We start from the raw sequence: 25,746 nt of genomic DNA on the forward strand, positions 1-25,746 counted from the left end.
ATACAAAAGAACCTATGCACCCCAATGTTCATAGCAGCACAATTTACAATAGCCAAGTGTTGGAAGCAACCTAAATGCCCATCAGTAGATGATTGGATCAAAAAATTATGGTACATATACACAATGGAATACTACGCAGCAGAAAGAAAAAAAGAAGTACTAAACTTTGCGACAGCATGGATGGAACTGGAGAGCATCATGCTAAGCGAAATAAGCCAGGGGGCGAAAGACAAATACCATATGATCTCACCTATAAGCGGAACCTAACCAACAATGCAAAGATGCAAGGAAAATAATACCAGCAACACTGAAAGGAAAAGAAATCAACAAAGACAAGAGGGAAGGGGGGGCAGGGAAAGGGAAGGGAAGGGGAAAGTCAAGGAACATATAGCAAGGACTCATGGACAAAACCAAAGGGGAAGAGCTGAGGGAGGGAAGGTGGGAGGGGGCAAGGGAAAGAGGTGGGGGGGAGGCAGAGACAAATGTATTTAAAAAGTAAATAAATTAAAAACAATAAATAAAAAAAAAATTTTTTTTAAATTAAAAAAAAAATCTTTAGGGACCAGGAAAGTATAAAAAGCAACAAAAAAGGTTTGGGAAGAGACCAAATAGACCTTTAATAACTGAAAAACAAAACAAGAATGACATGAAAAAAGTTAAAGGCTGGTCTCAGCAGCAGACTCTACACAGCAGAAGAGACAATGAGTGAAGTGGAAGAGAGATCAGAAGAAATGTAGCAGGAAAGTGAGACAAATGATGAGAACCTTGAAAGAGAGGCAAAGAGCGAGATTAGAGGGACAAGGTCCAACATACCTTTAATTAAAGTTCCAGAAAGAGGAAAGAGAATGGAATTGAGGAAATGGCATACAAGAGATATGGGTGAGAGTTTCCCAGAATAAAGCAAATGTATAGAGGTTCAAAAAGCCTAATGAATCCTAAGCAGGATTAATACAAAAGAAAAGAAAAAACAAAATACAAAATCTTAAAAGCATCAGAGAAGAAAGGCAGATTACCTTCAAAAGAGTATCAGAGTGACAACTAACTTCCCAACAGCTCTGGATTGATCCAGCGCACTGGCAGGTAGCTGCATCTTGGTTTTGGACCCAACTGGATATTTTATCTAATACTATAATTGCCATGCTGATTAAGCCCTTTCTCTAAACTCTTTCTCAAGGTAATGGGAACAAAAAGGATGTAAATTTCTGAGAATAATTCTGAAACATTTGGCAGCTTTTAGTGTTATTACCCAATAACGTGATAAAGCCACGGTACTCGAAATAATGGTGCTTGGCTTATAAGTTTTATCTGAGTTAAAATCTTCCCACCAATCAATTAAAATACCTTCCTGGAGCTGTGCCACGGAGAAAGAGGAGAAGAAGTGGAATTGATTCTTTCCTGGTAATAAATGGGCCTCTAGATGATACACTTAAATACATTGCTAGGCCCCTGATGAAGCACCTGATGCTTGCTCATTTTCTTTTCCCTTTCAGATTAAGTTTTTGAGAAATAACATTTTCCTTTCATACACTTCTCAGATTTTTTGATTTGTACGTTATAGCTTATCAATAAATCTTTAATCACAATTGTGAAATGCCAAAAAGCGTTTTATGTTTCTAAGTATAGGTCTAGGTGACTTTAATGTTAAAAAAGCAATCGAAGTGATTTATCATGCATGCTCACAACAATCACAGCAGCTTAATACACTAGACCTAAAGAGCCATTTGCTGCATTTCTAATAAAATACTTGCTTTATCAACAGGAGAATAAGTAAATTTGGGGATCTTAGTAATAGAAAATTCAAGAGGTATCCTTTCAATGAACAGCTTGATGAAAATTCATAAATTAGTATTATGATCTTTCCATTAAGATGTTAAAAAACTCCTTGATAATTTTAGTGTAGGAGATCTTTTCTTGAAAATAAACAGAACCTGCATTAAGAAAAAAGGAAATCTGTTACATGGAAATTAAGAACAGAGAAGAACCAAAATTAAATCTAGAGAACATAAACCACTGAGAAAAAAAATGATGCGATTTTCTTTTTTTTAAGTATATATGTTAAGAATTTCTCAAAGGTGCAATCTAGTCTCTGTTTTTACTGTTTCTCTCACTTCTGGTCCTCAGCAGAGGTTAAATCCCATGATTCTAACTGTGTCATAGGCTTTTAAGAAACATCAAAATTAAGGGTATCCGAGAGTTCACAATTCACAGCCAGCACTCAGCTTCTATTGGGAATTTCACATAAGAGACTTTCATGCTAGTGATTTAGAAATATATTTATTATCATGTCCCACATTTTCACCAAATAATTCATATACCTAAACAAACCTTCTAGGTTTGCTGACATAAATTAGTCACATGATTAGTTTACCCCTCAAAAATTACTCTACAGAAGATAAACTGTTTCCTACATAAAACCAATTTATTATTTGCCTGGCCCTTCCATAACTATTATTTTTCAACTACCATAGGATTTCTAAAAAGACATTCATGACAAAATCCTCTGAGTGAAAATGTACCTTGAAGGTATTACACAAAATTTTGCAAGACAGCCTTGTGGAGACCACTGACTAATAAGATGCAGACATATAATCATAGTTTTATTATACATCTGAAAATTTTACACCTCATCCAAATCAACCTTCTTAATTAACAGACAAGGCAATGAAGTCCAGATGTTCTGTCAATGAAGGCCGTAACCATATGACTACAGTGCTCCTCTCTTTCTGGACTGGACGGTGCTCGTTCCACACCAGCACACCGGTGCTCCTTTACCTTGGCTCCTGCTTCCTCTCTTCCTGCCAACAGGTGGCTGTCTGTCATACACTTTTATAGGCTCAAACACAGACAGACACACACATACACACGTTGGGTTGGCACTATCCAGCCCTCCCAACTCTGGCTCAGGAGTGCTTCCTGCTTACAACCTTGAAGGGCCCTTTGATCTGTGACTGGCTGGGACTCAGAGGTTGTCCGTGTCCTCCTTGGATGGGTTCCAGATGAACTCTTCAGTCCTGTTCTAGTCACTATAAGCCCTCGTTGATGGGGTCAGTTCAATATGAAGCAGCAAACCTTATGCACGTCTACCACCCTCAAAGGATCTGAGTTTTTCTTAAGGCCAAGCTCTTCCTGGTAACGCCATTCTTCTGTGAAGCTCTGGTGTGAAAGTTCCACGTAACCTGTACGATGCTGCATGTGAGGCCCAGACTGAAACCACAATGTGTCAAGTCTTGGGACTTTCTTTTCTTTTAGTATTAGTTTCTGATACTAAAAGAAAAGAATAAAGGTCTGAACTAAATAATAATCCCGTAAGGGGGTGGGGGAATAATAACCACATCTCTCATTTCTCCTACTTCCCTCCCCAACCCCCACAAAAAAAACTAAATAAATAAATATGTAAAAAACTCCTAACGCAAATTGAACTACCACTCTAGAAATGTAATAATGGATGAGAGGCCTTTGACCCCTAGGTCTCTGGGTCAAAGATAATTCAGGTTGTTAGTGATAAAATGTCACTGTGATCTGTGACTGCTCAGTGGCTCACAGATGTGGGTGAGTGACTTGGTGGTCTCAGAGCAGCTGTCAAGCCACAAGTGTTCACAACTCTTTTGCAAGCATATTATTTTTCTACAAAGCACAGCCAGAGAGCCCACGGAGATTTTTCTTGTTGTTAGGGCCTCTTGCATTAAGGTGTTGGTGCTGAAAACATTTCTGAGACATGAATTCTCTTTCTCAATCTGTCTCTCTCACACCCACACATACACATGTGCACACACATTACCTTCCTCTTCCATGTTATAACATGAGAACTATTTACATTAATGGTCACCCCGTCAGTCCATATTTATTGAACCAACTTTGGTACAGATACTGTAGCAAGAAACAAATAAATATAAAGGTTTGGCTGATTTCAATGTACTGCAATCCTCAAAATTATGAAAATCATATCACCGACATATGCCAAGCTACTATTTGATGGAAAAGAAATATATCATAACACCCACAGCACTAGAAAAGTTGAATTCATATCCAGTGGCAATCTCAGGTTTGAAATCTGTTGCTTCACAGTAATGAAAATCCCTACCCTGAAACCTGGGTGCCCAGGTTCTAGTGCTGAGAATGAGGCTCTCATTGGACCTTGTGGTTTTCTGCACTTAAAAAGATGTGCTTTGAACACATGGCCTCAAAGATAACCTTTTCAGTTCCAACATTTTATGATTTTCCCCAAGACTAATGTAGTTATATTTAAGAGTTAGCTTTTTAGGCAGTACAAATATTTCAGATTATTTTCATTACTTACCAGGAATATTAACTATTTATTTATCAATTTTTAATTTTTATTGATTGATTTTAGAGAGAAAGGGAGGAAAATGTTGATTTGTTGTTCTGCTTATTTATGCATTCCTTGGTTGATTCTTGTATGTGCCCTGACCGGGAATTGAACCCATAACCTTGGCACATCGGGATGATTCTCCAACCAACTGACCTACCCAGCCAGAACCTGCTATTTATTTATGTAACAAAATCTTAACATGGCAAACATTATGTTCCAGGCAATGGTCTAAGTATTTACAAATATTAAGTCCTTAAACAGTATCAGCATAATTAGTTTCTTAACTGCCTCTATGTACTTAAGAAAAAATGCAACAAAAACATTTTACGGTTAGCAAGAATTGCAGATTAAGCAAACCTCTAATTCCTATTCATTAGCCTGAATAATGAAGCAGATTATTACTTACTGAGAACTGTTAAGATAAACTGGGCACATTTAAACCAAAAAAATAGTGAATTCAATTTAGGAAGAAGTCCATAAATCACTGGTACTGGTGATTTGCATGCATACCACAATTATGATACTAATACAATAACTAAATATTAACTGATGGTAACATAACTAGGCTATCACCCATAGATTCCCACAATTTATTGTTTTAATGAAATTAACAATACTCCCTCATTAACACAATCATGAAATAAGATCTTAAGAGCAACAACCATGCTTCTAGCATTGCACTGGCTCCTGGTGGTACAAAGGTGCACAAGACAGACCAGGACCCTGTGGGACTTAGAGTATAAAGGTGTGAAATGCTAAAATGTGCACCTAAAACCACTCAATTAAAAATTTTTCCAGGTGAGGAAAAAATTAAAATATAGAGATGAAAAACTAAGATGCTCAAAATAGAACTGAGATTGTTTTGACTTCTGTCCTACAAAAAACCCCTAAGATAAATCATAAATAAATATTCAAGGTAATAAAATATTCAGATAAATAAAGTATTCAAAGTGCATTTTCTCTGTGATAGAATGTAGAAAGTTAGCTATTTATTTATACGCATTTGTTGATATCCTTACAATTTAATGTGTCAACATATACTAACTCCTGAAATATTATTTATAGAACTAGCAATCACAAAAGTAATCCTATAAAAAGTAAACTGATCTGACAATTTAAAAGGTATTCCTAGTCAATTTTAAGTATAAATGTTTGTTAATACTTTTTGAAAGTATTGAACAGAAAGTCTGTACCCACCGAAAACATAACCAAATATTCAAGCAATGTGCATGTTTAGTACTTAGGATATGGATATCAATATGCAATTATTTCCCATTTCTTATTTCCTTGAGTGGCCAGAAATAGAGTAACTTTTTCCATGAAACCATCAGTCATTCCTTAAAGAAGAGGCTTTTAGTTACAAATGTACCATAAAACATAACAATTCTAAAGATGCCCATTATTTGGTTAATTTGTCAAGGGAGTTTTCAATTAAGGACCGCTATATTCATAATCAAAAACTAAGTTCTTAAAAGTCCCAAGTAGGGAACATTTTTTATATTTTATAGCAAGTTGACATACTAATACTAGCAAAACCCTGTGAATCTTCAGAAGGGATATTTCCCTCTGTGAGTTAATGTGAGATTTGTAAGGCCACTCAGGGATGAATAAATTGGTCTCTAGATGCAGTTGTGACTTATCTCGCTCTCAAGCAGCAGGATAATTCAGAGGCTGTGCCATCCAGCTGCCGGTGAGCTTCGCGGAAACGAATCCCAAATGAGCATCAGTGTTAAGGTCGCAGTAACTTTATAAAACCACATACCTAAAATGACAAAACAACCGCTCATCTTTTACAGCTGCCTCTCTCATGGAATCCTGCGGGGACCGAGGTATAGGAGCTGCCACATTTTCCCAAAGGGGCACGACTGGGCGCGGGTCCCCAGAAGACAGTTGCCACTACGCCTCTGGCTACAGGGAGTTTTAGTCCCATTCTGGTCCGCTCAGGGCAAAGCGGCGAGCTGGCTGGGTCCTGCCTTCTCATCCTGAGCTCAAGAGGGCGGACGAAAGGAGCCTCCCTTCAGTGGAAGGGCCAGGGAAGCACCCAATCATGCCTTGACCTTGGAGAGTGTGACTAGTCACCAAGTTCAGACGTGGGGCCTTCATGAAGCTTCTTAAGTTTTGTGAATATCTATGCTGTCATCAGTAGCATATTGTAAGTGGCGACATTTTCTCCCTGTGCGCGGTCCAATTTAGAGGCACTGTTTGGTAGAAGGAGTCTTGTGTAGGTTTGATCTGAGAGGACAATGAATCCACAGAAGTCCTGAGATCTATATTCTCTATTCTGTCCTTTAGTTTCTGTTAACTTCTGGGAACAGATAATAAACGGCCTGCCTTGCCTGCCTTTCTGAAGGGTCCTGTTTGAAGGGGTGTAAATAATGTACACAACATTTCAAACTCTAATGTTGCTTTCTAATACCAAATATATAAAATAAGTATTTCCATTGACATTTTCTTTCCTGTGAGATTAAGGGCAACTGAGAACACAGAATATAATCAACATGACAAAAATAAAAAACAGCCCTTAAGACATAAGTCCTCATATCTATGCAATTTAATATATGGAAAATTATGTATTTCTTTCTCCATTCAACTCAGTATTCAAACATTGGTTTTCTCTCAACAAACCCACCAGCTCATTTCCATAATTCCTGTATGTAGAAATCTTCCTCAAAATGGATAATGCATGAGAAGTTTCCTCCCCAGCCCCTCCAGGGAAGATTCCAAACATTCAGCAAGGTAACCTCACTAAAATGAATTATAATTACAATCTACTTGCTGTATTTGAACTAATTCTTCTGGGGGCAAGACAGTAGCCTTCCATATTTTTCTCAGAAATAGATGCCAATAATTTTCAAAATTACTGCTATTATAACTGTTTAGAAAAAGCTACCATTTCATGGGCTTCAAGGCAATCTCCCCCTTTTTTTTTATTTGAAAACAATGTAGATACAGAATGGAAGGAATACTACAATTTTAAATAACAAAATATTGTGCCAAATACAAATACTGTCACTATGTTGGGAGAGAAGAGAGAATAAGAATATATTCTTATAAATAGAATATAAAAGTAGATTTGATACATATACACAGAATAATGTCTGCTTAATATACAAATGAAAAATTGTTTCAGGAAATGGACTTATTATATCTCCCAACACAATCGAAGCATACTCCAATTACATCAATTAATAAACTACAGTTATCTATCCTTGTAGCTTAGGAAACAAAATAGTCAACAAATGTATATAGAGAAATGATTCTCACTAATCTATTCTATAAAGACTTATATGCAAAGTTCTCTACTAGGCGTTATGTGCAATATAGCCTTGACCATCAAGTCATGGAGATATGGAATGGGAGAAACACCACTAAAGAACTAATTGGCACACATTTTAAATGATTAAGGGCATGTATGTGCGTGTAGATGTTATTTTTTTTTAAAAATGCACATACCTGTTATTGTGCCAGCCTGTTAACATATCATCACAACTGTTTCTCCATTCTTCAAAAATTAGTATATCTTTAGGTCAAAGTTCAAGCTAAACCTCAGATTAAAAATGTCCAGCTGATCTCTTTATGAATCATATTTGGCATATGTACTTGGCATATAAACTTCACCAATGACCCAAAGCTATAGAATTGATTCCAAATAAATATTTGGTATGTATTCTCAACAGCATGATAATTATTTACAAAGAACCTCTGTGTATAAGACCTCATAAAAAGAGGTACAGTATTTATCAAGTTATCTTATGAAAGACAACATTGATGTAGATAGATGCAGCAAGAAGATATCATTAGATAAGCAAACACTGAAAAAATGCTGATTTATTATTGATTTTAAACCCAATAAAATTGGCCATATATTTCTCACTCCCTACTCAGCATAAAAACACTAATCCTCATAATGACCACCTAAGTTACATAGTATTATTTTCCATAATGTATGCATGTGGCAACTGAGGCTTAAAGAGGTTTAGTCACTGTCAGAGGCGGGAGGCGGTGCAGCCAGGGTTCGCTCACATTGTGTGATCAGAGGACAGAGCCAGAGCCTTGCCTCGCAACCACTGCTGTGATCTAAGGAAAACCAGCACCTCCCTGCTCTGGAATGATGAACACAGCAGTCCCTAAGCCAGGCCGCTGCCATTCAAGCGTCCCAAAAACCTCCACGTGGTGCTGCTCAAGGTCAAATCTGCGTGCTATAAGGCAAAGAAGTGTAATCTAGTCAAACACAAGAAGTCTAATCTGGCCTGCTAGGTCAGAAAAAACATAGCTGATTCTTACGTTTAGTGACACCATTCAGAAAAGAAACCTTTATTTTTCAGGTGAATAGGCCAGATTTGGGGAGAAGGCAAAATACTGTTCCATTCTAGAATGCTGCCAAAGCCAGAGCATTGCTGGTTTGGAGAAGGTTGCATCAAAGTTGTCAGGAGTTGGGCCACACCCGGGAGCTTGGAGCCCAAGTATGTCCTTTTTAGGAGAATCTTGTTTCATCCTGTCCCCTGTAAAGTAGGGAGATGTGGATTCAAAATGTCATTCACACTTTGTACTTCCTTCACTCCAGTGGGTGTGGAGAGAAGTAAAAATATGCTCTTTAGCATAAATATTATTCTAACTTAGAATCATCAGAAGGATGATTTCAAATGTTCATTTGTGTTTTTGCTGAACTGTTGGCTACATTGGCACATGTTTTAGTCTCAGGTCAACCTTAACTCAGGTCACAAATGGGTATGACGTTGGCCCCCTTTCAATAAAGCCCCCCTACTACATACTCATGTATTACATTAATATATAAAACAAACACAAAACAACCCTTTCATTTAAACATCTATAACCCTTACAATAGTATAAACTGGTAAGTAGAAAGTAAACTTTCTGAGGTTGGGGCAGAGGGTGGGACAGAAGAAAAAGGGAAGGTCCATCGAAAACTTTTTTTTCAGCCCTGGCTGGTGTGGCTCAGTGGATTGAGCACCAGTTTGCAAACCAAAAGGTTGCGGGCTCAGTTCCCAGCACAGAGGACATGCCCAGGTTGTAGGCCAGATCCCCAGCAGGGGGTACATGAGATGGAACCACACACTGATGTTTCTCTCCCTTTTTCTCCCTCCTTTCCCTTCTCTAAAAAAATAAATAAATAAATTTTTAAAAAAGACCTTCCTTAAAAAATTACTAAAAAATTTTTTTTCATATACTAACCTGTTAAACATAATTCATACGTTCATACTGTAGACACAAGAGCTGCAAAAAAAAATTTGTTCCTAAACCAACTCAGGTTAAACATGATTCAAGTGTTCACATGCAAGTGCAAATGTTCACACTGTAGGCGCATTGTAGGCACTATAGCATGCTGTGTCCAAAATGAGTTCCCTTATCCTATATCAACTATTCTTAGAGCAAATTACAACACTGTCTTCTAATATGCAGAAAGTCCAAGGAATAAGATGAGGAGAGGGGAGAACAGACACACTCAGGGACAACCAGAAACTTTTCTAAGTCCCGATAAACTTTAGAATGGAAAATAACATTTGATTCACAGAGTACATATATCTAAACATTAAATAGCAACATATGTATTTATTTCTATGAAAAAAAGTTCTCTTAGCATTATTAAAAACATTAGCAATTAGCATTATTTTCTTTTAAATACTGTTGACTATCTCCTTCAATTTTTCCTTTTTTGATTTTTGAATGCATTTCTTGCCAGTTCACATGTGTGATTTCTTATTTTATACAAATGAAAATTTCTAATAAATGACATGCTACACAGCTAAGATCCAAGACTTTAAGTTGTAAAACATTAGGACTTTAAGAGAGAAAGTTTTCTATGCATAATTAATATTCAAACTTTGCCTTGCATAAGGTTGAATAATATTTTTTTGAAAAAAATCATAAAATATGTAGCAATTTCAACTTTCAATTTTGGAGTATTTAAATATAAGATGTTCAGTATTCAAAACATTTCACTGTATTTATAAATGTTTTTGTTCTGAAAAAAAAATCATTCCAAATTGGATTTTAGACATTTCCTTTTAAAGATTTGTTTTAGATTCATTATGGAATAGCTAAGACTGCTATAGCTTTTAAAAAATGCCATTTGTCTCTACAATTGTAAGATTATATGCAAGAAACAAATGCGTTACAATCACAAGCACAAACTTACGCACTTTAAAACAGTGGCTTTATCTATATTTAACCCTATTTATATAGTAATTTGGACCATTCAAAATGAGATGCATTTTCACTTGACAATGAAATTCACGCTTAGTAAAACTACTAGAGAAATTGAATTATTGTAGTACAGTGAAACTAGGAAAAAATTTTCTAAATATTATCCCATTAAATAAAGATAGGATTACTCACCAATCGCCAATATTTCCTACTCAAATCTCTGTAATCTCTGTAGAAATACCATGGGTAAGATAAAGCATGATAACAGCTTGCTAACATGTCCAATAAAAATAAGTTACAGGTTGTGGTATAAATGTACAACTTTTCTCTCCAAGGGAAATGCTCCTTCCCCGCCTCTCTAATTTTTTGCTGAATTCATTTTATATGGCTATCATATGACCTGATCTATTTATTGGAGAAAATGCCACCAGCTCAATGATTTCCTAGCTCACATTCCTTTTATCTATTACTTTAACCTCATTTAATCACCAACGCCTGTAAGAATTTTTTTCAAAGTTGTCATTACCGTATTATTTAAAATAACACATAAAGCATAAAGAGTTCAAATATTAGATTAAACTCTATGACACTGACAATAGTCAGTCATGTATGACTTAAAAATTTGACAATTTCATATGGTTCAACCTAATAAAACATTCCCTGACTCTCACATCATTGAAACTGACACTCAACAGCTGCCCAGAGGAGCCAGCTGCCTGCCTCCTGAAGCTGTGAAATGAAGGGTTTGGGACGCGGTGGCGGGGCAAAGGCTACCTACCTCCCATCAATAATACCTTTCGCAGACCAAAACAACGTGACCCACATTGCACTTTGAAAAGAGAAGGGGAGTAATATAATGGGAGTAATTCATGATGAAGATGGCAAGTGCACAGGGGGATGAAATCATGCACAAATAACAGGGACTACATGACGGTGTTACATATTAGCCCATGATCCGTGATCCAAAAGAATTAGTCATTCAAACCCATTCTTAAAGATATGTAACTCAGTCAAAGTAGGCTCCAAACATGTTAGCCAGGGGCTGAGGACAGAGTGTGAAGACATGAAAACAAATGTCCGTAAAGATCCTTTGCTCAGGTTTCATGCTTTCCCATACAGTTTTGCAATGCTGTAATGAAACTTAAAGGAAACTTGCTGCGGGTACTGCCTGAACGTATTCAAAAGGAGTAAGAGGCAACTGAAAGGTGCTTTTAAGATACTCGGTCCTCTGGGATCAAGATGGTGGTTAAAATGAACCCCTCTCTGTCCCCTTGCAAGTTGAAGCCTGCATCGTCGTCATCAGGATGACATCTCTGAATGATCTGATTCAGAATTCTTTGTGAATTCGGGCTACTTGGTCAGGCTGGAAAACAAACTCCTGCTGAAGCAGCTAACTCAAGAAATCTGCACCTTCTTCTTCCGCAAAGGTTGCCCAGAATACCGAAGTAACTGAACAGAAAAAAAGAGCAAGTGGGTAGACATTTGTTTGGACAGAAGCTAGAAGGCAGGAAATCTTGCGCGACGTCACCATGAGCGCCTCCAGCTGTATTAGTGCCATTGGAATAATAAATTTGATTATGGTGGTAGAAAAAATAAAAAAATAATAATAAAAAAAAAAAGGAGTCATTCTTTGGGGAATAGCAATGTAATGCTCTTGGAGCACCCTCTGGAGGCCACAGAAAGGTGACGCGGGGAAGACAAGAAAAGAGGAATCTGGTCATCTTGGGCCTTCCACAGGCGGAACTACACAGGTCTCACTTGAGTTGGACCCAAAAATGCACTTGCTCATTCTTCATCGAGGTGACAGGAGAAGCATGCATAATTAACTTAAAGTTTAAATGCAAAATAATTCCAAAGTGTAACAAAATTCTCAAATAATTGTTTCTAAATTTAAAAAAAAAAGACGAAATATCGACTGATTAGTGTTATTTTCAGCCTACATTCTGAATTTTGGGGGAGTTTATTGCTGAGGCATCTTTAAGTATTTAAAAGAAAGGGGTGTGAAGCATAGTTTCATTAACAACATATAAGTAAGCAAAGTTATATAGGGTATCATTAATTGTCAGTTTTTTTTTAAGTAGCCAGCTTTATTTTACTTAAAACCGAGAATAAAGTAAGCTCTTTTTTTTTTTTTTCCTAAGCCTTACTTCTTCAAAAGCAACAAACACTGACATCTATTGGCATTTTGGTGGCTTTTTAAAAAATCTATTAAAACTCATTCAAGGACACACACACACATGCAGACATGCGTAGGGTTAGGGTGGGTTCCAAACATCACTTGTTTCTATGGGGGAATTTCATTTAATGTACCTAATAGTATATTGAATGGATATTATTTTTCTCTGGTTCAGATAAATCTGTTTTCTAAGCTAATACTATGTGATTTAATTTTTTTCTATCTTCTGCTTGTTAAGAGGAGAGCTCTAGGATTCACTAAAATATCAGAAGTCCATTATTTGCTTCTTTATTTGTATGAGCATTTTTAATTTTTCAATTAAAGTTGACATTCGATGTTATTTTATATTAGTTTTGGTGTGAAGCATAGTGGTTAGACACTTATAAAATCTATGAGGTGATCCCTCCAATAAATCTAGTGCCCATTTATTTGCTTCTTTGAGCAAATAATGTCACTCACCCAAAATATTGACACTTGGTTTGTTTTCTTCTATCAGAATAGAACATGATTAAACTCTCAGTACTGTTAGAAAAGTGAACTTTAACATGCTACTTAAAGAATGCTCATAAAACACTGATTTGGGAAGAATCACACTCCCAGAACTTCGAACACTACATAGAGCTTTCCTAGTGAGGAGGGGGAGGAAAGAAAATAGTATGAAATGTGGATTTATTATTTTCATTAATTTTTTTATATTTAGAAACACCTGCACTCAATTCTATGAAACTCACTGGCAAGATGCAGTCACACTTGATAAAAAGATAGCAAAGAACATGTTAATACACACTTTCCTTTTCAATTGCTGCAGTTTGTACTAGTCCCAAAAGAGATTATGCATCCTGTATAATAAAGTGAGGTTTAAGCATGGACGCCTCAGTGTTGCCAGAGAAGGAGCCGTGTTTCAAAATCTTCTCATAGCTTGAAATCTCAAGATTTTTCTGCCAGAGATAAAATTATGTTGCACCTCACCCTACTTTCAATATTTACACTGAATTCAGGACTGTTTTCATTATTCACATAGGCAGTTATGGTATTTGACATACTTATCCCCTTTTCTCTATATTTACAGGAAGCAGATATTAATATTTATACTCACTCTAATCTAAGGCCGGCTTTGGATTATTTTTGACCATAAAAGGTACATTTTGAAAATTATATCAAATATCTTTGCAAAGACACAGACAATTTGTTCTAAAGTAATTTTATAAACAGAGCTAAGATTTATTGAGCACTTACTACATGATGGACAATGTTCAGAAGGCTTTCATGGATTATCTCATGTAAGCCTCATAATAACCTCATGATAATAATAATGTTATTATCCCAATTTTATATATAAGGAAACTCAGGCATGGAGAGACTAAGTAACTTTCCCACGACTATCCCGGTACGGAGCAGCACAACTAGGACTTGAACCCAGGCCATCTGGCTGCAGAGCGAGGTACCAGGCATCCTCCTCTTGCTGCCTAACCGGGAGGCATTTTCCTTCCTAAAGGACAGGTGATAAAACACATAAACATCTGTTATACTGCCTAGAACATGGTAAGATATTAGACAAATAGCGGACCTCTTTTTAATAAATATAAGTGTCCAGCAGAGTGCCTGGCACATAGGTGGTTACTGTTCTCATGCTGGTTCAATATTTTCTGATATATATATATTCCTCCTCATTCTCCCATCAAAATCATTTTCTCATTTCGCAAGTATGAGAGTAATATCTCAAGTCTCTCCCACTTTCTGCTTCAAAAATGTTTCCAAATAAATCCTATTTCATTCTATAAATACTACTAAATGTTTTTAACAATTACATAAGGTAAGTGGATACAAGTAACCAAGTTGAAACAGATCACTCACTGGACATTCCTCCTGTTCTGTAAACACTCGCTGCCTGTTACTGACAGGACACTTCATAGCCAAGAATGTTTACCAGCACTTCACCCTGGGAAGCTGCTTAGTTAAAGAAACAGGTGAGTGACGTCATCGGGAGAGAGCAGGGCCCTCCTTCCACCCATTTGGGATACTAGGTTTCTCGATTTTTCCACCACTTATACTCATAAATGCCTCTTCTGCCAAAAGTGAAGGGAGACCCCATAGTTCTAGAACTGGGCGAGGCTTGCTAATCAGTTTGTTCTCGGTCATTTAAGAGAATGAAAAAGAATCCTTTGCGGTGTTTAATGAAAGAAAAACATATCAGCAAACAGATTCAAAAGGGAAACTTAGAGCCAAATACCAAAAAGAAAAAACAAACAAATTTCTGGTTTTGTAATTCGGGCTTCAATAGGAAAAGTGTGTTAAAGTGAATCACTAGGAAGAGCGTGGGACACTGGAGGTCTGTCATGTAGGGGACCCCAGCTATCACAGGCCTTGGTACATGGATCCACGTCACAAAGCCCAGGATTATACTGAGGTTGCTTCTTTTGAGAAAAGAAGAGGAATTAATGACTCCAAGGGCTTGGGACTTACAAGAGCCAGTATTATGGAATAGATAATTCTGTTGAACATCTGCAGCCCTAATAGTGTGCAATTTAATATTCAGTTAATTGTACAAAAATGCAGATGCTATGAAAATAGCCATGTATGTATCACATATCAGTCGCACATGGCTCATGAGAGTTAAAGATGCCTTTTCCCCCTGAAAATGTCCCCCCGACAGATGTGTTTATGTGTCTGCGTGTAAGACAGCACACAGCGGGGCTGCAGGGCTGAGTTCTCGCAGCCTTATATGTCCCTCGACCATAATGAAGCACTGTTACAACATCCACAGAGAGGCCTGGCTATTGCAAGTGCATCATCTAAGACGCAAGTTTCAGTGGCTGTCTCATGAAAGGGGTGACACTTGAGGCCAAAGGGCACTCCTGCAGGAGCCATGCAAGAGATGGGTGTCTGCGTCAGTCCTAATTTGGGCTGGCAAGTGGCAATACCATAGTTTTGGCACCTAAAGGTCCTCCTTTTGAGGATGCCCCATATAAAAAGTGCATAAAAAGATTGAAAAAGAGGTGTGTGTTTCTCTGGCAAACCATTCTGGCTATCAGTTATCCATTCTCTTAAGATAAGGAAGAGTACACTGGTACTTACCATTACAAGGAAAATGACAAGAAGGAGAGAAACACCGATTGCAAAGCAATACTATTTAATGCCCTGTGCTTTTATACAAAGCTATTTCCAAGTTGAGCTTTCTTTTTGCATCAAATGAAGAATAAACATTCTTATATGGTTTATACGGCTTAGCAAGCACAAGGTGTCCTGGTTGGGGTAAAAGTTTCCTTCCCATTGAAGACTACTTACTACCTGATAGCAAAGAGAGACAAACATACTAAATACTAACCTAGAGATGAGTTCACCCCAATTTTTTCAGTAAGAGAGTAGAGAGAATGTCAGTTAAAGAGAGTGCCAGTCTACCTGGTTTAGAAGGAATCACAGCTTCAGGCATGAAAAACAGAACGAGAGCCACCAAGGAAATTCTTGAACCCGTGTCAAGAGAGAACATCAGGTAGTCCCAACACTGCTACCTTCCTAGCAGATAAGACCTGCAGGGCATAGAAATGCCTGCTTCCTCTTAAGTTTGTTTCTCCCCCATGGAACTGCCTGCTGCTTATTTGCAACGTCTGTGCTAAGGCACTGTTGCTACGAACCCCTGACCAAGTGCAAACCTGTTACTTGAAAGGGATGCTACTTTAAACCATTGCCCGCCCTTAATTCTTCAGACCACCTACCTGCAGAGGATCATAGAAACTTCTGAAGGCAGCATATTCACAGGCAGGACCCCGAACACCTACAAGGCCCTACAATTAACTCTTGGCAACAGAACAGTTTTGGTTAGGTCTAAGGTCTCTTCAATTTACTACAATGACCTCCGAAAGGACAACAGAGAAAGTCACTTAGAGAGGTGGCTAACCAGCTCCACGTTTTCATGCCTTGTCAAATAAAATGCTATATAATATTGTCAAAACACAGGGTAAAAGTAAGGGAAATTTCAGTATACCCTCATTAGGGCTAATGAAGGTAATTAAGGTGAATCTGATCAGCAGTATCTTATTATAGAAGCATGCACAGGAATGGTCAGTAACCAAACAATTACTCTCTGTTCAATGTTTGTTTTGCTCAAAACCTGGTCGAGGTCTTTGCCAGCAAGCCAGGCTCTGAAATGCTATCAGTGATGCGAATAAGAAGACGGCAAAATCTGTTTTCTTCCTGTGAGGAAAGGCAAATACTTCGGCTTATTTTTTTTCAGCTCCAGTAGTAGCAAGTGCTGTTCAATTAACTCTTCCGAAGTGCTGCATAACAAATGTTGGGGGGTGCTCCAAGTGACTTATGGCAGGAAAAAAATAATCCTATATACTTCCCCTTCCTCTCTTTTTTAAAGCATCGTTTTCACTCAACCACTCATAAACAACGATTTATTTGGGATGCCTCCTCTGTCCAAGACAACGTCTAAAGCGTCAGCTCTTCTTAGGGAAATAGAAGGTGAAACTGTCATTGATGTCCGTGTTGATTTTCAAATACAAGATTTGTCCCTAGAAAGCCTCAACTGCCATTTCATTTCATTATATAACCTGTAAACAGCTGGGTTCAAAAATTCGGATCACCTTTTACTTTTTGACACCTCCTGAGAACATAAATGGACCACGTATTTATCAAGGAGTTCTTCAACACTAGAACTGCCAAACCGAAAGTTTGAGAACTTATTTGGAACAGACCTGATTCCTGGCACTGGACTAGATTTCATCTTTTTTGCTGACCTCTAGGAATCCCTCTCAGCTGATCAGAGTTCCAATACCGCAGGAATGAATGGGGGCGCCGGGGCGGGGGGAGGTACGCACCCGCCGCGACCCTCCACCTCCCGCCCCTCTGCCCAAAACACCGGTGCGCAGCCGCTCAAGCGGCCTCTCTCTCGACCACCCGGATTTTCCGAGCCCCGCACACCGATGGGAGGCCCGTTCCCGCTTCTCTCGCTAGAGGGCAGACGGGGCCCGTGCAAAGCCCTCCTGGCTCCGGACACCGGCGCACCACTCCGGGTTCCGCTCCCGGGCTGGGCTCGGCGGAGTTGCTGGTAAAAACCTGTACCTGGGAGCACTGCTTGTCCCGTACCGTCGGGAGTGCGGGCCGGGGCTGCTGCCCCTGGCCCTGCGCGCGAAGTGCGGGCGCCCGAGTGAGGCTGGGCTCCCAGATAAGCGGCGGCTCCACGGAGGGCGAGAACCGCCCGGCCCCGCGGACGCCCGGAGCGTAGGGCATGGGCGGGCGAGGGAGAGGCGACGCACCGGAGGAGGAGGAGGATCGCGGAGCCCTCGTGCCGCGCACTCACCTGGGCTCTGGCCGCCGGACGCGGGCGCGGACGGGGGCTTCTTGCCGGAGCCTCGGTCCTTCTTCTTGCCCTTTCCCTTGCCTCTGCCTTCTTTGCGCTCGGACATCTCGCCTGAGAAGTGCACACTCCGCGCGGACGGCTCCAGGGGAAGACGACGCGCGACAAGTTTGGTCCGAGGGCTTAGATAGGATTTGGGAAAAGTTTGTCCCTCGATGGGGAGAGCGACCGGGCTGCGGCGCTCGTGCTGCACAGGGGGCGTCTCCTGTCGCCTGCGGGGAGCGGCGCGGACGCGGCGTGCGGTCAGGGCCACCTGGGACTAGTGGTGGCTCCGTCAGGAGGTCGCCCTGGCTCTCGGTGCTGCTCCTGTCGCCCTAGGAAGTCCTCTGTGGTTCCCGCCGCACTGGGTCTTGCCTTTATCCGCTCCTGTCTTGGCCTCTGTCCCGCGCGCTTGCAGCCCGAAGACGGAGAGGGGTTCACTGTCCTGCCCGCTCTCGCATCGCCCAGGCAGCTCTGCTGCTCCGCTCCTGCCCTCCGCACTAGCCCGGAGTTGGGACAAGTTTTGGGGAACTCCTCGCCGGCTCTTTTTCAATTGCCCCACAGCCACCCACCTCCCGCCCGCAGGTTGGAGGCTGGCGCCTCCTTCTTACCCTCCCCTCCCTCGCCCCCTCCCTCTTCCCTACCACACCCCCACCCCGAGGCGCGGACACGCCACCGGGAGGAGCCTGGGCTCCGCGCTCCTGGGCGCAGCCCCTTTCTCTCCCAGAGCCCGGCCTGGCGGGCGGGGGGCGGTGGCGGGCCCAGCGGCTGCAGGGAACCCCCGACAGGGGTCGCTGGAACCTGCGCGGAGACTCTGCAGCCGCGGCCGCTGCGGGAACCGAAACGGGCGGCCCCGGGTAGATTCAAGGACTAAAGAGGGGACCTAGGGACTCGCGCTCTTCCCTGTCCTGAGCTAGGCAGCGCCCCTAAGGGTTGGCCCGTTCTCTTTAATGCAGAGAAGCGTTGGAGACAAAAGTTTGGAATTCTGACACCTGCCCCCGCGCCCAAAGTAAAGCTCTGGAACCCCTGGGAAGGAGAGGAATGTTTGCTGTTTCCCCAAGAGAGGTTGGGTTCATTCCTTTCTTACTTTAGTGAGTTACACGCACGTAGGGCAAAGAGTGGAAGGGATTTGCGTGTAAGACAGTCCTGGGTACACAGTAAAGGCTCAGTAAACCTTGAAGGTGGTGAAGGAGATCGCACCATCTTCGTGGATCTGATTAATTGTGTGAGTGTGCGTGTGTCCCATTTTCATGGGCTTAACAACGTGCCTGTTAAACCTCATCTTCAGCTCTTCCTAAAAGAAATAACAGTAACCTGACCTCTTCAAAGCGGGTGTCCTACACTATCTCTCACTGCAACTTAATTTCAAATGAACTGTAAAAGGTGATCAACAAAACTACTGCAATAGCTGGGGGTCCCTCAGTTCTGCCGAGTGATAAGGCTGGGCGGTAGAATGGAGAGCCAGTGCAGGAGGTCTTTGATTCGTTAACGCTAGCTTTTTGGGATTCAAACTTTCCTCGGAACTGAGGGTGAAGCCTGCTTCTTCGTCCCTTGTCCTCCCTCTGGCGGAGAATTCTAAAGAGCAGTGAGATCCACAAAACGTTAGCAGCCAGCTGCACGGGACAAAAGTTAAAAGGCCAGAGGAATCCGCACCGCAGAATGATCCAGAGTCACGGCAGGAAAACGTTCCCCGAGTTACATCGCAGCTGTGGCTAGCTTCGAATGTTAATTCACAGTGATAGATTTGTATTGTGGTGAGGAAGAGGTGAGTATGAACGATCCATATATGAAATTAACTTATTCCCTTTTAAAAGTGACTTGCTCCTGATTTTCCATTCTGTGGGGTCAATGCGAACTGAACCATCACCTACACAGAGCCTTCTGGGTATATTTTCGAATTGCCACGCTTCAAATAAAGATGATACCTGGGGCGCCTCCTTGAATGTGGGAAGGGAGGGGGACAAAAACATTCATTTCGAAACTGTCCTAAAATTAGAACAATTGTATTCCCATTTAATTAGCATGGTAATAAGAACCCAACTCTATTGGGTGGCTTTAATTGTTAAAAGGCATCTGAGCAGCCTTGACATCCTTATGTTGAAAGTGTGATATTCAAATATCTTCTAATAACCTTTCAACAACATGAATGTGACTTTCACTGGGCCATAAAAAGAGGAAAATGAAGGAAAAGATTATGGCTGTATCTGAATAGCACTATAATATTCCGCAGAACCTAATGTAAAACGGAGTCCCAGGGCTGGCTGAAATAACCCTGCTTTCCCAGGAGGGGACACTCTCAATAAGCAGGAAACAGTCAAATTTAGAAAAAGGGAGTCCTTTCAAAAAGGGTGCTTTATCTCCAGGATACAAGACCCTAGAAGGGCTTAGTATAAAATAACTACATGTTGTCAAATATATCATTATGTTAAAATTGAAGGACAGAAAGGAAAACATATTTTGGAGTTTAAAAAAAGTTTCAGACCTTAAAAAAAAGCCAGTAGTAAAACCCCTAGCTATGGAAATACTGTAATTCTACTATAACTCATCACTTTTGTTTTGGATCTAGATGTTTTACTTCACAAAACAGCTTATTAATTCCTTATTGCATTTTTCAGTGAGGATAATGGAATATTCCACAAATTGGTGATAAGTTTCCATTGGAACAAATCTGTAGTAGTACAGTTTTTCCTAATCAAGCATGAATGATGGACAGAAAAGCTTGCTGATATGCAGTCCCTTTACAATAAAACATGAGAGCCATGAAGTCACCTCAGGGTTCCTATGGAAATCTCAGGCCTGGGGACCGAATGGATAGGAAGGGAGGAAGTTGGATACAAATGAACAGTCAGTAATTATTTTTCCTTGGTTTGGTGTGATAGAAAAAAAAAAAGGAGGACAAAAAGCACAAGGATAAATGTTGAAAGAACATTAAAGAAAGATGATGAAGCAGCAGTTGTTGATGAGGTTGCTTCCTGGGACTTTGTTCAGATTCTAGTGTCGTATTTTAATTGTCAGTTGCCACAGGCTTGTCACGGAATTCATGGCAAAGTCCAAACATTTTTTTCTACTAATACATTGCTGTAAGTCTTTATCCTTTATGTTACCTCATGTTACTTGTTCAGAGACTTAACTTATTATGTTATTTATGACTAGCTAAAAGATTAACCAAATAAAACTTCATTTCTTTGATAGTTAAATATTTGTGATTTACCAAGAATTTGAGGTTGTCCTTAAATCTCTGTGGTCAGGAAGTAGCAAGTGAATTTTTTAAAAAGTATAAATTATTAGAACAAGAGATGGAAGAATATTTTTGCTTTTTTGAAAATAAAAATATTATCCTTAATTGTCTAATTTAGGAAGGATGAAATATCTTCATGGTATAATTTATTAATTTGTTGGGTACTGTTCAACTCTTAGAGTATGTATCATACAGGGGATATTGGCTCTTATGTAACATATGCCAAGCTGTCAGCAATGTCGACTCCTGAAAAATAGAGTGGAGATTTATAAATAAGCAACTTGAGAAACAGGGCAAAATGGATATCTTATATGAAATGACAGCTTAAAACAAATGTAATCATGTGCCATATTTTTTCTTTTTTTTGGTCAAGACTTAACTTTTAGAAGCATCCTTAGAATCTACAGAGCTGACCTTTTCTCTCACTAATTCTCATTTGAAAATACTCCAAGAAAAATTTTAAAAGAAAAAAATAAACAAAATGAAAGAACCTTAACACGTGAAGATAGATTGCATTTTTGCAAACTACTGCGCATGTTAACAAGAATGAGAATTTAATCTACCTATCTGTTGCAAATAGATATAATGAAGTGACTTAAGACAATTTATAAAAAGGTCACTTTTTTTAAAAGTTTGCAACAAAGCTGGCATCCATGAAGATGCATGAATGCAAGAGACAGTCTCCCTCCCCAGAGCTTGCTCCAAAACGAACACTAATTGTGCATGGCTTATTCATTCATTTACCAAGCACTTACTGAAATAAATGCTAGACAGCTGAAAAACAAAAATCACCCCTATTCTCATGAAGCTACGTTCTGTGAGAAAGGTATAAAAACAAGTGTATTATTACAATACAAATGAAAAGTAGGGCCACATAAGTTGTCCAGGGCCTGAAGCTCATAACATTTGGGAGATGTTTTTAAAGGAAAAGAATAAAAAATGAAAAATGCAAATTTAATGCCAAGAACATTAAAGGGACTGTTGGATGTAAGAGGGCCTGAAGAGTAGGCTTCCTTAGCTTCATGGTAAATTTACCTCTAGTAGTTCCAAGCATATTCCACCATCTGCACAATTGTAGTAATGGTTAAGGACAATTCTATACTATCTTAGAGATTAGATAATACTATCACTGTAAAGAGGAGACATTAACAAGCAATCAAAAGAAATACACACAAAACTGAAACAAGCAAAGACTATCATGTGAGGAAAATGAGATGAAAGGAGCCTTAAGAATCCACAGATTAGCAATTATCCTGTATGTTTAGACCCTTAGAACCAACATACAAGTGGAATTTTTTCAACAAAGAGCTTCTGACCAGTGACATGCCCCGGCAAAACTGGAAATGGTATCTTACATTACATTTGGCAAATATTTAACAGAGTTACTAATTAACCATCTTCTCTGTGCTGTGAAGAGAGTGAGTCAATTTGAGAACAAAACTGTGACTTTAGAATCCAATGATAAATACTAAAAAAGGGTAATTTTCAAACAACACTAAAATGAAATCTGTTTTTCTGCTTGTTTGTGCAATTTTTAAAAATTACTACACACTGATGATTATTGTTATTAATATTTATCATTATTACTGATTACTGTCATGATTGTAATCTCAAGATTACTCATCATAGATTAAAACGATTTTTTTTTAGCTGAAGCCTAGTGCCTAATTTCTTTTTATTAATTCTATTTTAAAAATAGAGTCAGTATCACAAATCTCTTCTGTAATAAGATGAACATGTAAGACTCAATAGTTTTTTGAAACATTTTATTTAAGAAGAAAATAGTCTCATGCAACTTGTTGAATTCTCTCCCTCACCTTCACAGTAATGATTTATTTTTGACTTCCTCAATCTTCTTGCAACATGTACTTAATTGAGATGTACTTAATTGAGATGCAAATACCTCAAATTGAAATATACATATGTAATGTACATATACAGACATGCATGAGTGCATACAGCTGTGTTTATTTGTATGCGTGTGCACATATAGGTGTGTGGGTGTATAGTTATTGTTTCTCTTTCCTCCATTGGGAATGGAAACGTTGTATTTGAATGTGAGCCTCTAAGTGGCAGGGATTATCCCGTGAGGCTCCTCCCGCACCCGGCGAGCCATTAGAATCCCCAGCACCACACTCCGCACCCAGTAAGCACTGAATGGTTTTGCATAGAATGAATTTAAATGAAATAGGATAAATAGTAAAAGCTTGGTTCTAATATTACCATTTTCTCTCAATCAATTACTAATTACCTATCTGATAATAATCTCTGACACTTTTTCTACCACCAACCCATCTCCAAGTCCTGTCATTTGATGTCAGTGTCCTTTTACCCGTCTTTACTCTCTACCACCCAAATCCAAGTCGTTATCCTTTCTTTGCTTTGACCGTAGTAAAGCTTTCTACCTGGTCCCTTGCTCCCTCCAATTACTTTGCCACATACAGCAGTGAGAGGAGCCTCTTTGAACTGTAATTCTAACCCAGTTTTGCTTCCTGGAACCACATCGAATGCTCTCAAAGGGTCAGGCGGTGTCTAACTCCAGCCTGTCTGGCTGTGCTTCGCCCCGTCCTCTCCGAGGCCTGCACCGCGGCAGCCTGCCTCGCCCTCCCGCCTCCGGGCCTCGCCCTTGCTCTCTCCTCGGCCGGCATCGTTCCGCGGCTACTGCACTTCGCTTCATTGCACTGATTTCGGAGGCTGCCCCTGGATTTCGATGACTCAGAAAAGCTTTCCATTACCTTTGAGAATGGTTTTAACCTCCCATCACTTTCATATCTTCTTCCTAACTTTTTCCCTCATTTTGTTATTATAGAATTGTTTGTTTTTTACAATGACCTGTTCCCACTGGGCAGATCTCTTTGAGGGTAAAGACCGTGACTATTTCACGTTCTTTGTGACATCCCTAGCACTGTGCCTGTCCTGCCGCAGCCAATCACACACATTTTGCTAACTGGTGACTACATGAGTATGAAGAGTTACTTTCAGATGACTCTAAGACTCTACAAGCATATACGTGTGTGTGTTTATGTGTATTTGGTCAAACTTTAAAAATGATAATGATATGATACCAGGGGTAACACCATGTACTAATTTCTGTTGAAATAGCATTTCTAAGAAGAAGCATATTTTTAAAAAACCTTGACTAATCAGTATAATCTCAAAACTTTAAGAGGTGAGGTGATAACTTTCATGAGACGGTGAAATGTCAAGAAGGATAATTACTTATTTTTTCCTAAAGTGCTTCTGCAAGTTGCGCCTTTAGATTACATTTATTGGCTCCATTTCCTCTCTTGGGTCCTTGTGACATGTCAAAGAGATCCATAAAACAGCTGGGGTTTTACAAGGATGTTCTAACAAAATTATAATGGATGAAAACTTGCAAACACACTGCTGTTCAAAAACCCTTTCTAGCTTGGGCGCAATATAAGGTTCCTCTCCCCATACAATTATTTATCTCTTTACAGACTAGTGGAGGTCCACACGCAGTCATTTCAGCAAATTGCACCTAGAGGAAGCTTTGTGTCCAGCTTTAATTCCTCTAGTATTTTGAGCCCTTCCTGTCACCCCTTCCATACAGCAAAGACAAAGGGGTTTCTCCACACACACCTGGGGTTCGGGTTCTGTGAACATCTAACACACAGCCAAGAGATTCAGATGCTTCCATGACTTTTAAGAGTTACCCCACAAGATCTTCTCCAAGGTGAACATCTTCCCTTTCAAGAGGCACTTTATTCATTTTTGTGAAAAGATTCACCCCTCTTAAATTTATAACCATGTTAAAATATAAATTTAATGTCACGAGTGATGAATTAGTACTTCAAATATTTGAACAGTAAGAGTAATTTAACCTATTAACTCTCTCCTTTTGTATGCCTCATAAGAGACACCTGGTAGAAAGCACTTCCAGATTACACTGTGTAGGAAATTATTTCATAATGTCATCATGATAACTGGGCTGCCTGGAATGAAGCACTAACCCTTGACATTCTGTACCTGGCCCAGGCATGTAATAACACCACAATTATTCTTTTTTCTTTCTTCCCACACCATTCTTTCGAACTTCCTTACTGAATTTTTATGAATACACTCCCTTTTATTCAGTTCCTCCTCTGTTAGAGCCCAATACTTCATATATCTGACTTGAAGAGGGATTTTTAGTTGTAAGTTAAGAGCCAAGAGTGAAGTTCTGGGTGGAATGTCACAGTTATCTCCACCGCTGGACCTGCGCCTAGAATTTAAGTTACGTCACAAGAGACTAAATTTCAACACACTATATAAATGTTTGGAAATTTTTGTGAATGTGTGCATTAAACATATATGTATATATATCTTTCAATTCTCATTCATTTGGGAAAAGAATTTCACATGTATTAACAACTCAGCAAGGTAAGTCATCTTTTAAAGATAATTTAGCAGAACAATTAGCCAACTTGACAGAAACCAAATGACCGTCCAAAAAATAACTGGTGACCAACCATGCAGAATATTACATTCTTATGGAA

At 39.5% G+C, this 25,746-nt stretch overlaps 1 protein-coding gene across 5 annotated transcripts in view; it reads right to left on the minus strand.

The window, feature by feature from the left end:
- The window catches only part of NRG1 (neuregulin 1), a 950,601-nt gene that overhangs the window by 178,969 nt on the left and 745,886 nt on the right, over positions 1-25,746 (minus strand). For 4 of the 5 annotated variants that reach the window (XM_054566057.1, XM_054566056.1, XM_054566060.1 and 1 more), the window contains exon 1: positions 17,974-18,546. The exons of the other annotated variant lie outside the window; for it this stretch is intronic. In XM_054566057.1, the coding sequence (XP_054422032.1) occupies positions 17,974-18,079 (106 nt within the window). In that variant the 5' untranslated portion in view covers positions 18,080-18,546. Of the gene's footprint in view, positions 1-17,973; positions 18,547-25,746 lie in introns of those variants that run through there. 5 annotated transcript variants of the gene reach the window in all.

This window comes from Pteronotus mesoamericanus, unplaced genomic scaffold (genome assembly GCF_021234165.1).
Source record: "Pteronotus mesoamericanus isolate MK-2021 breed Mesoamerican mustached bat unplaced genomic scaffold, CSHL_Meso_final contig_169, whole genome shotgun sequence".
In the NCBI taxonomy this organism is placed as follows: Eukaryota; Metazoa; Chordata; class Mammalia; order Chiroptera; family Mormoopidae; genus Pteronotus; species Pteronotus mesoamericanus.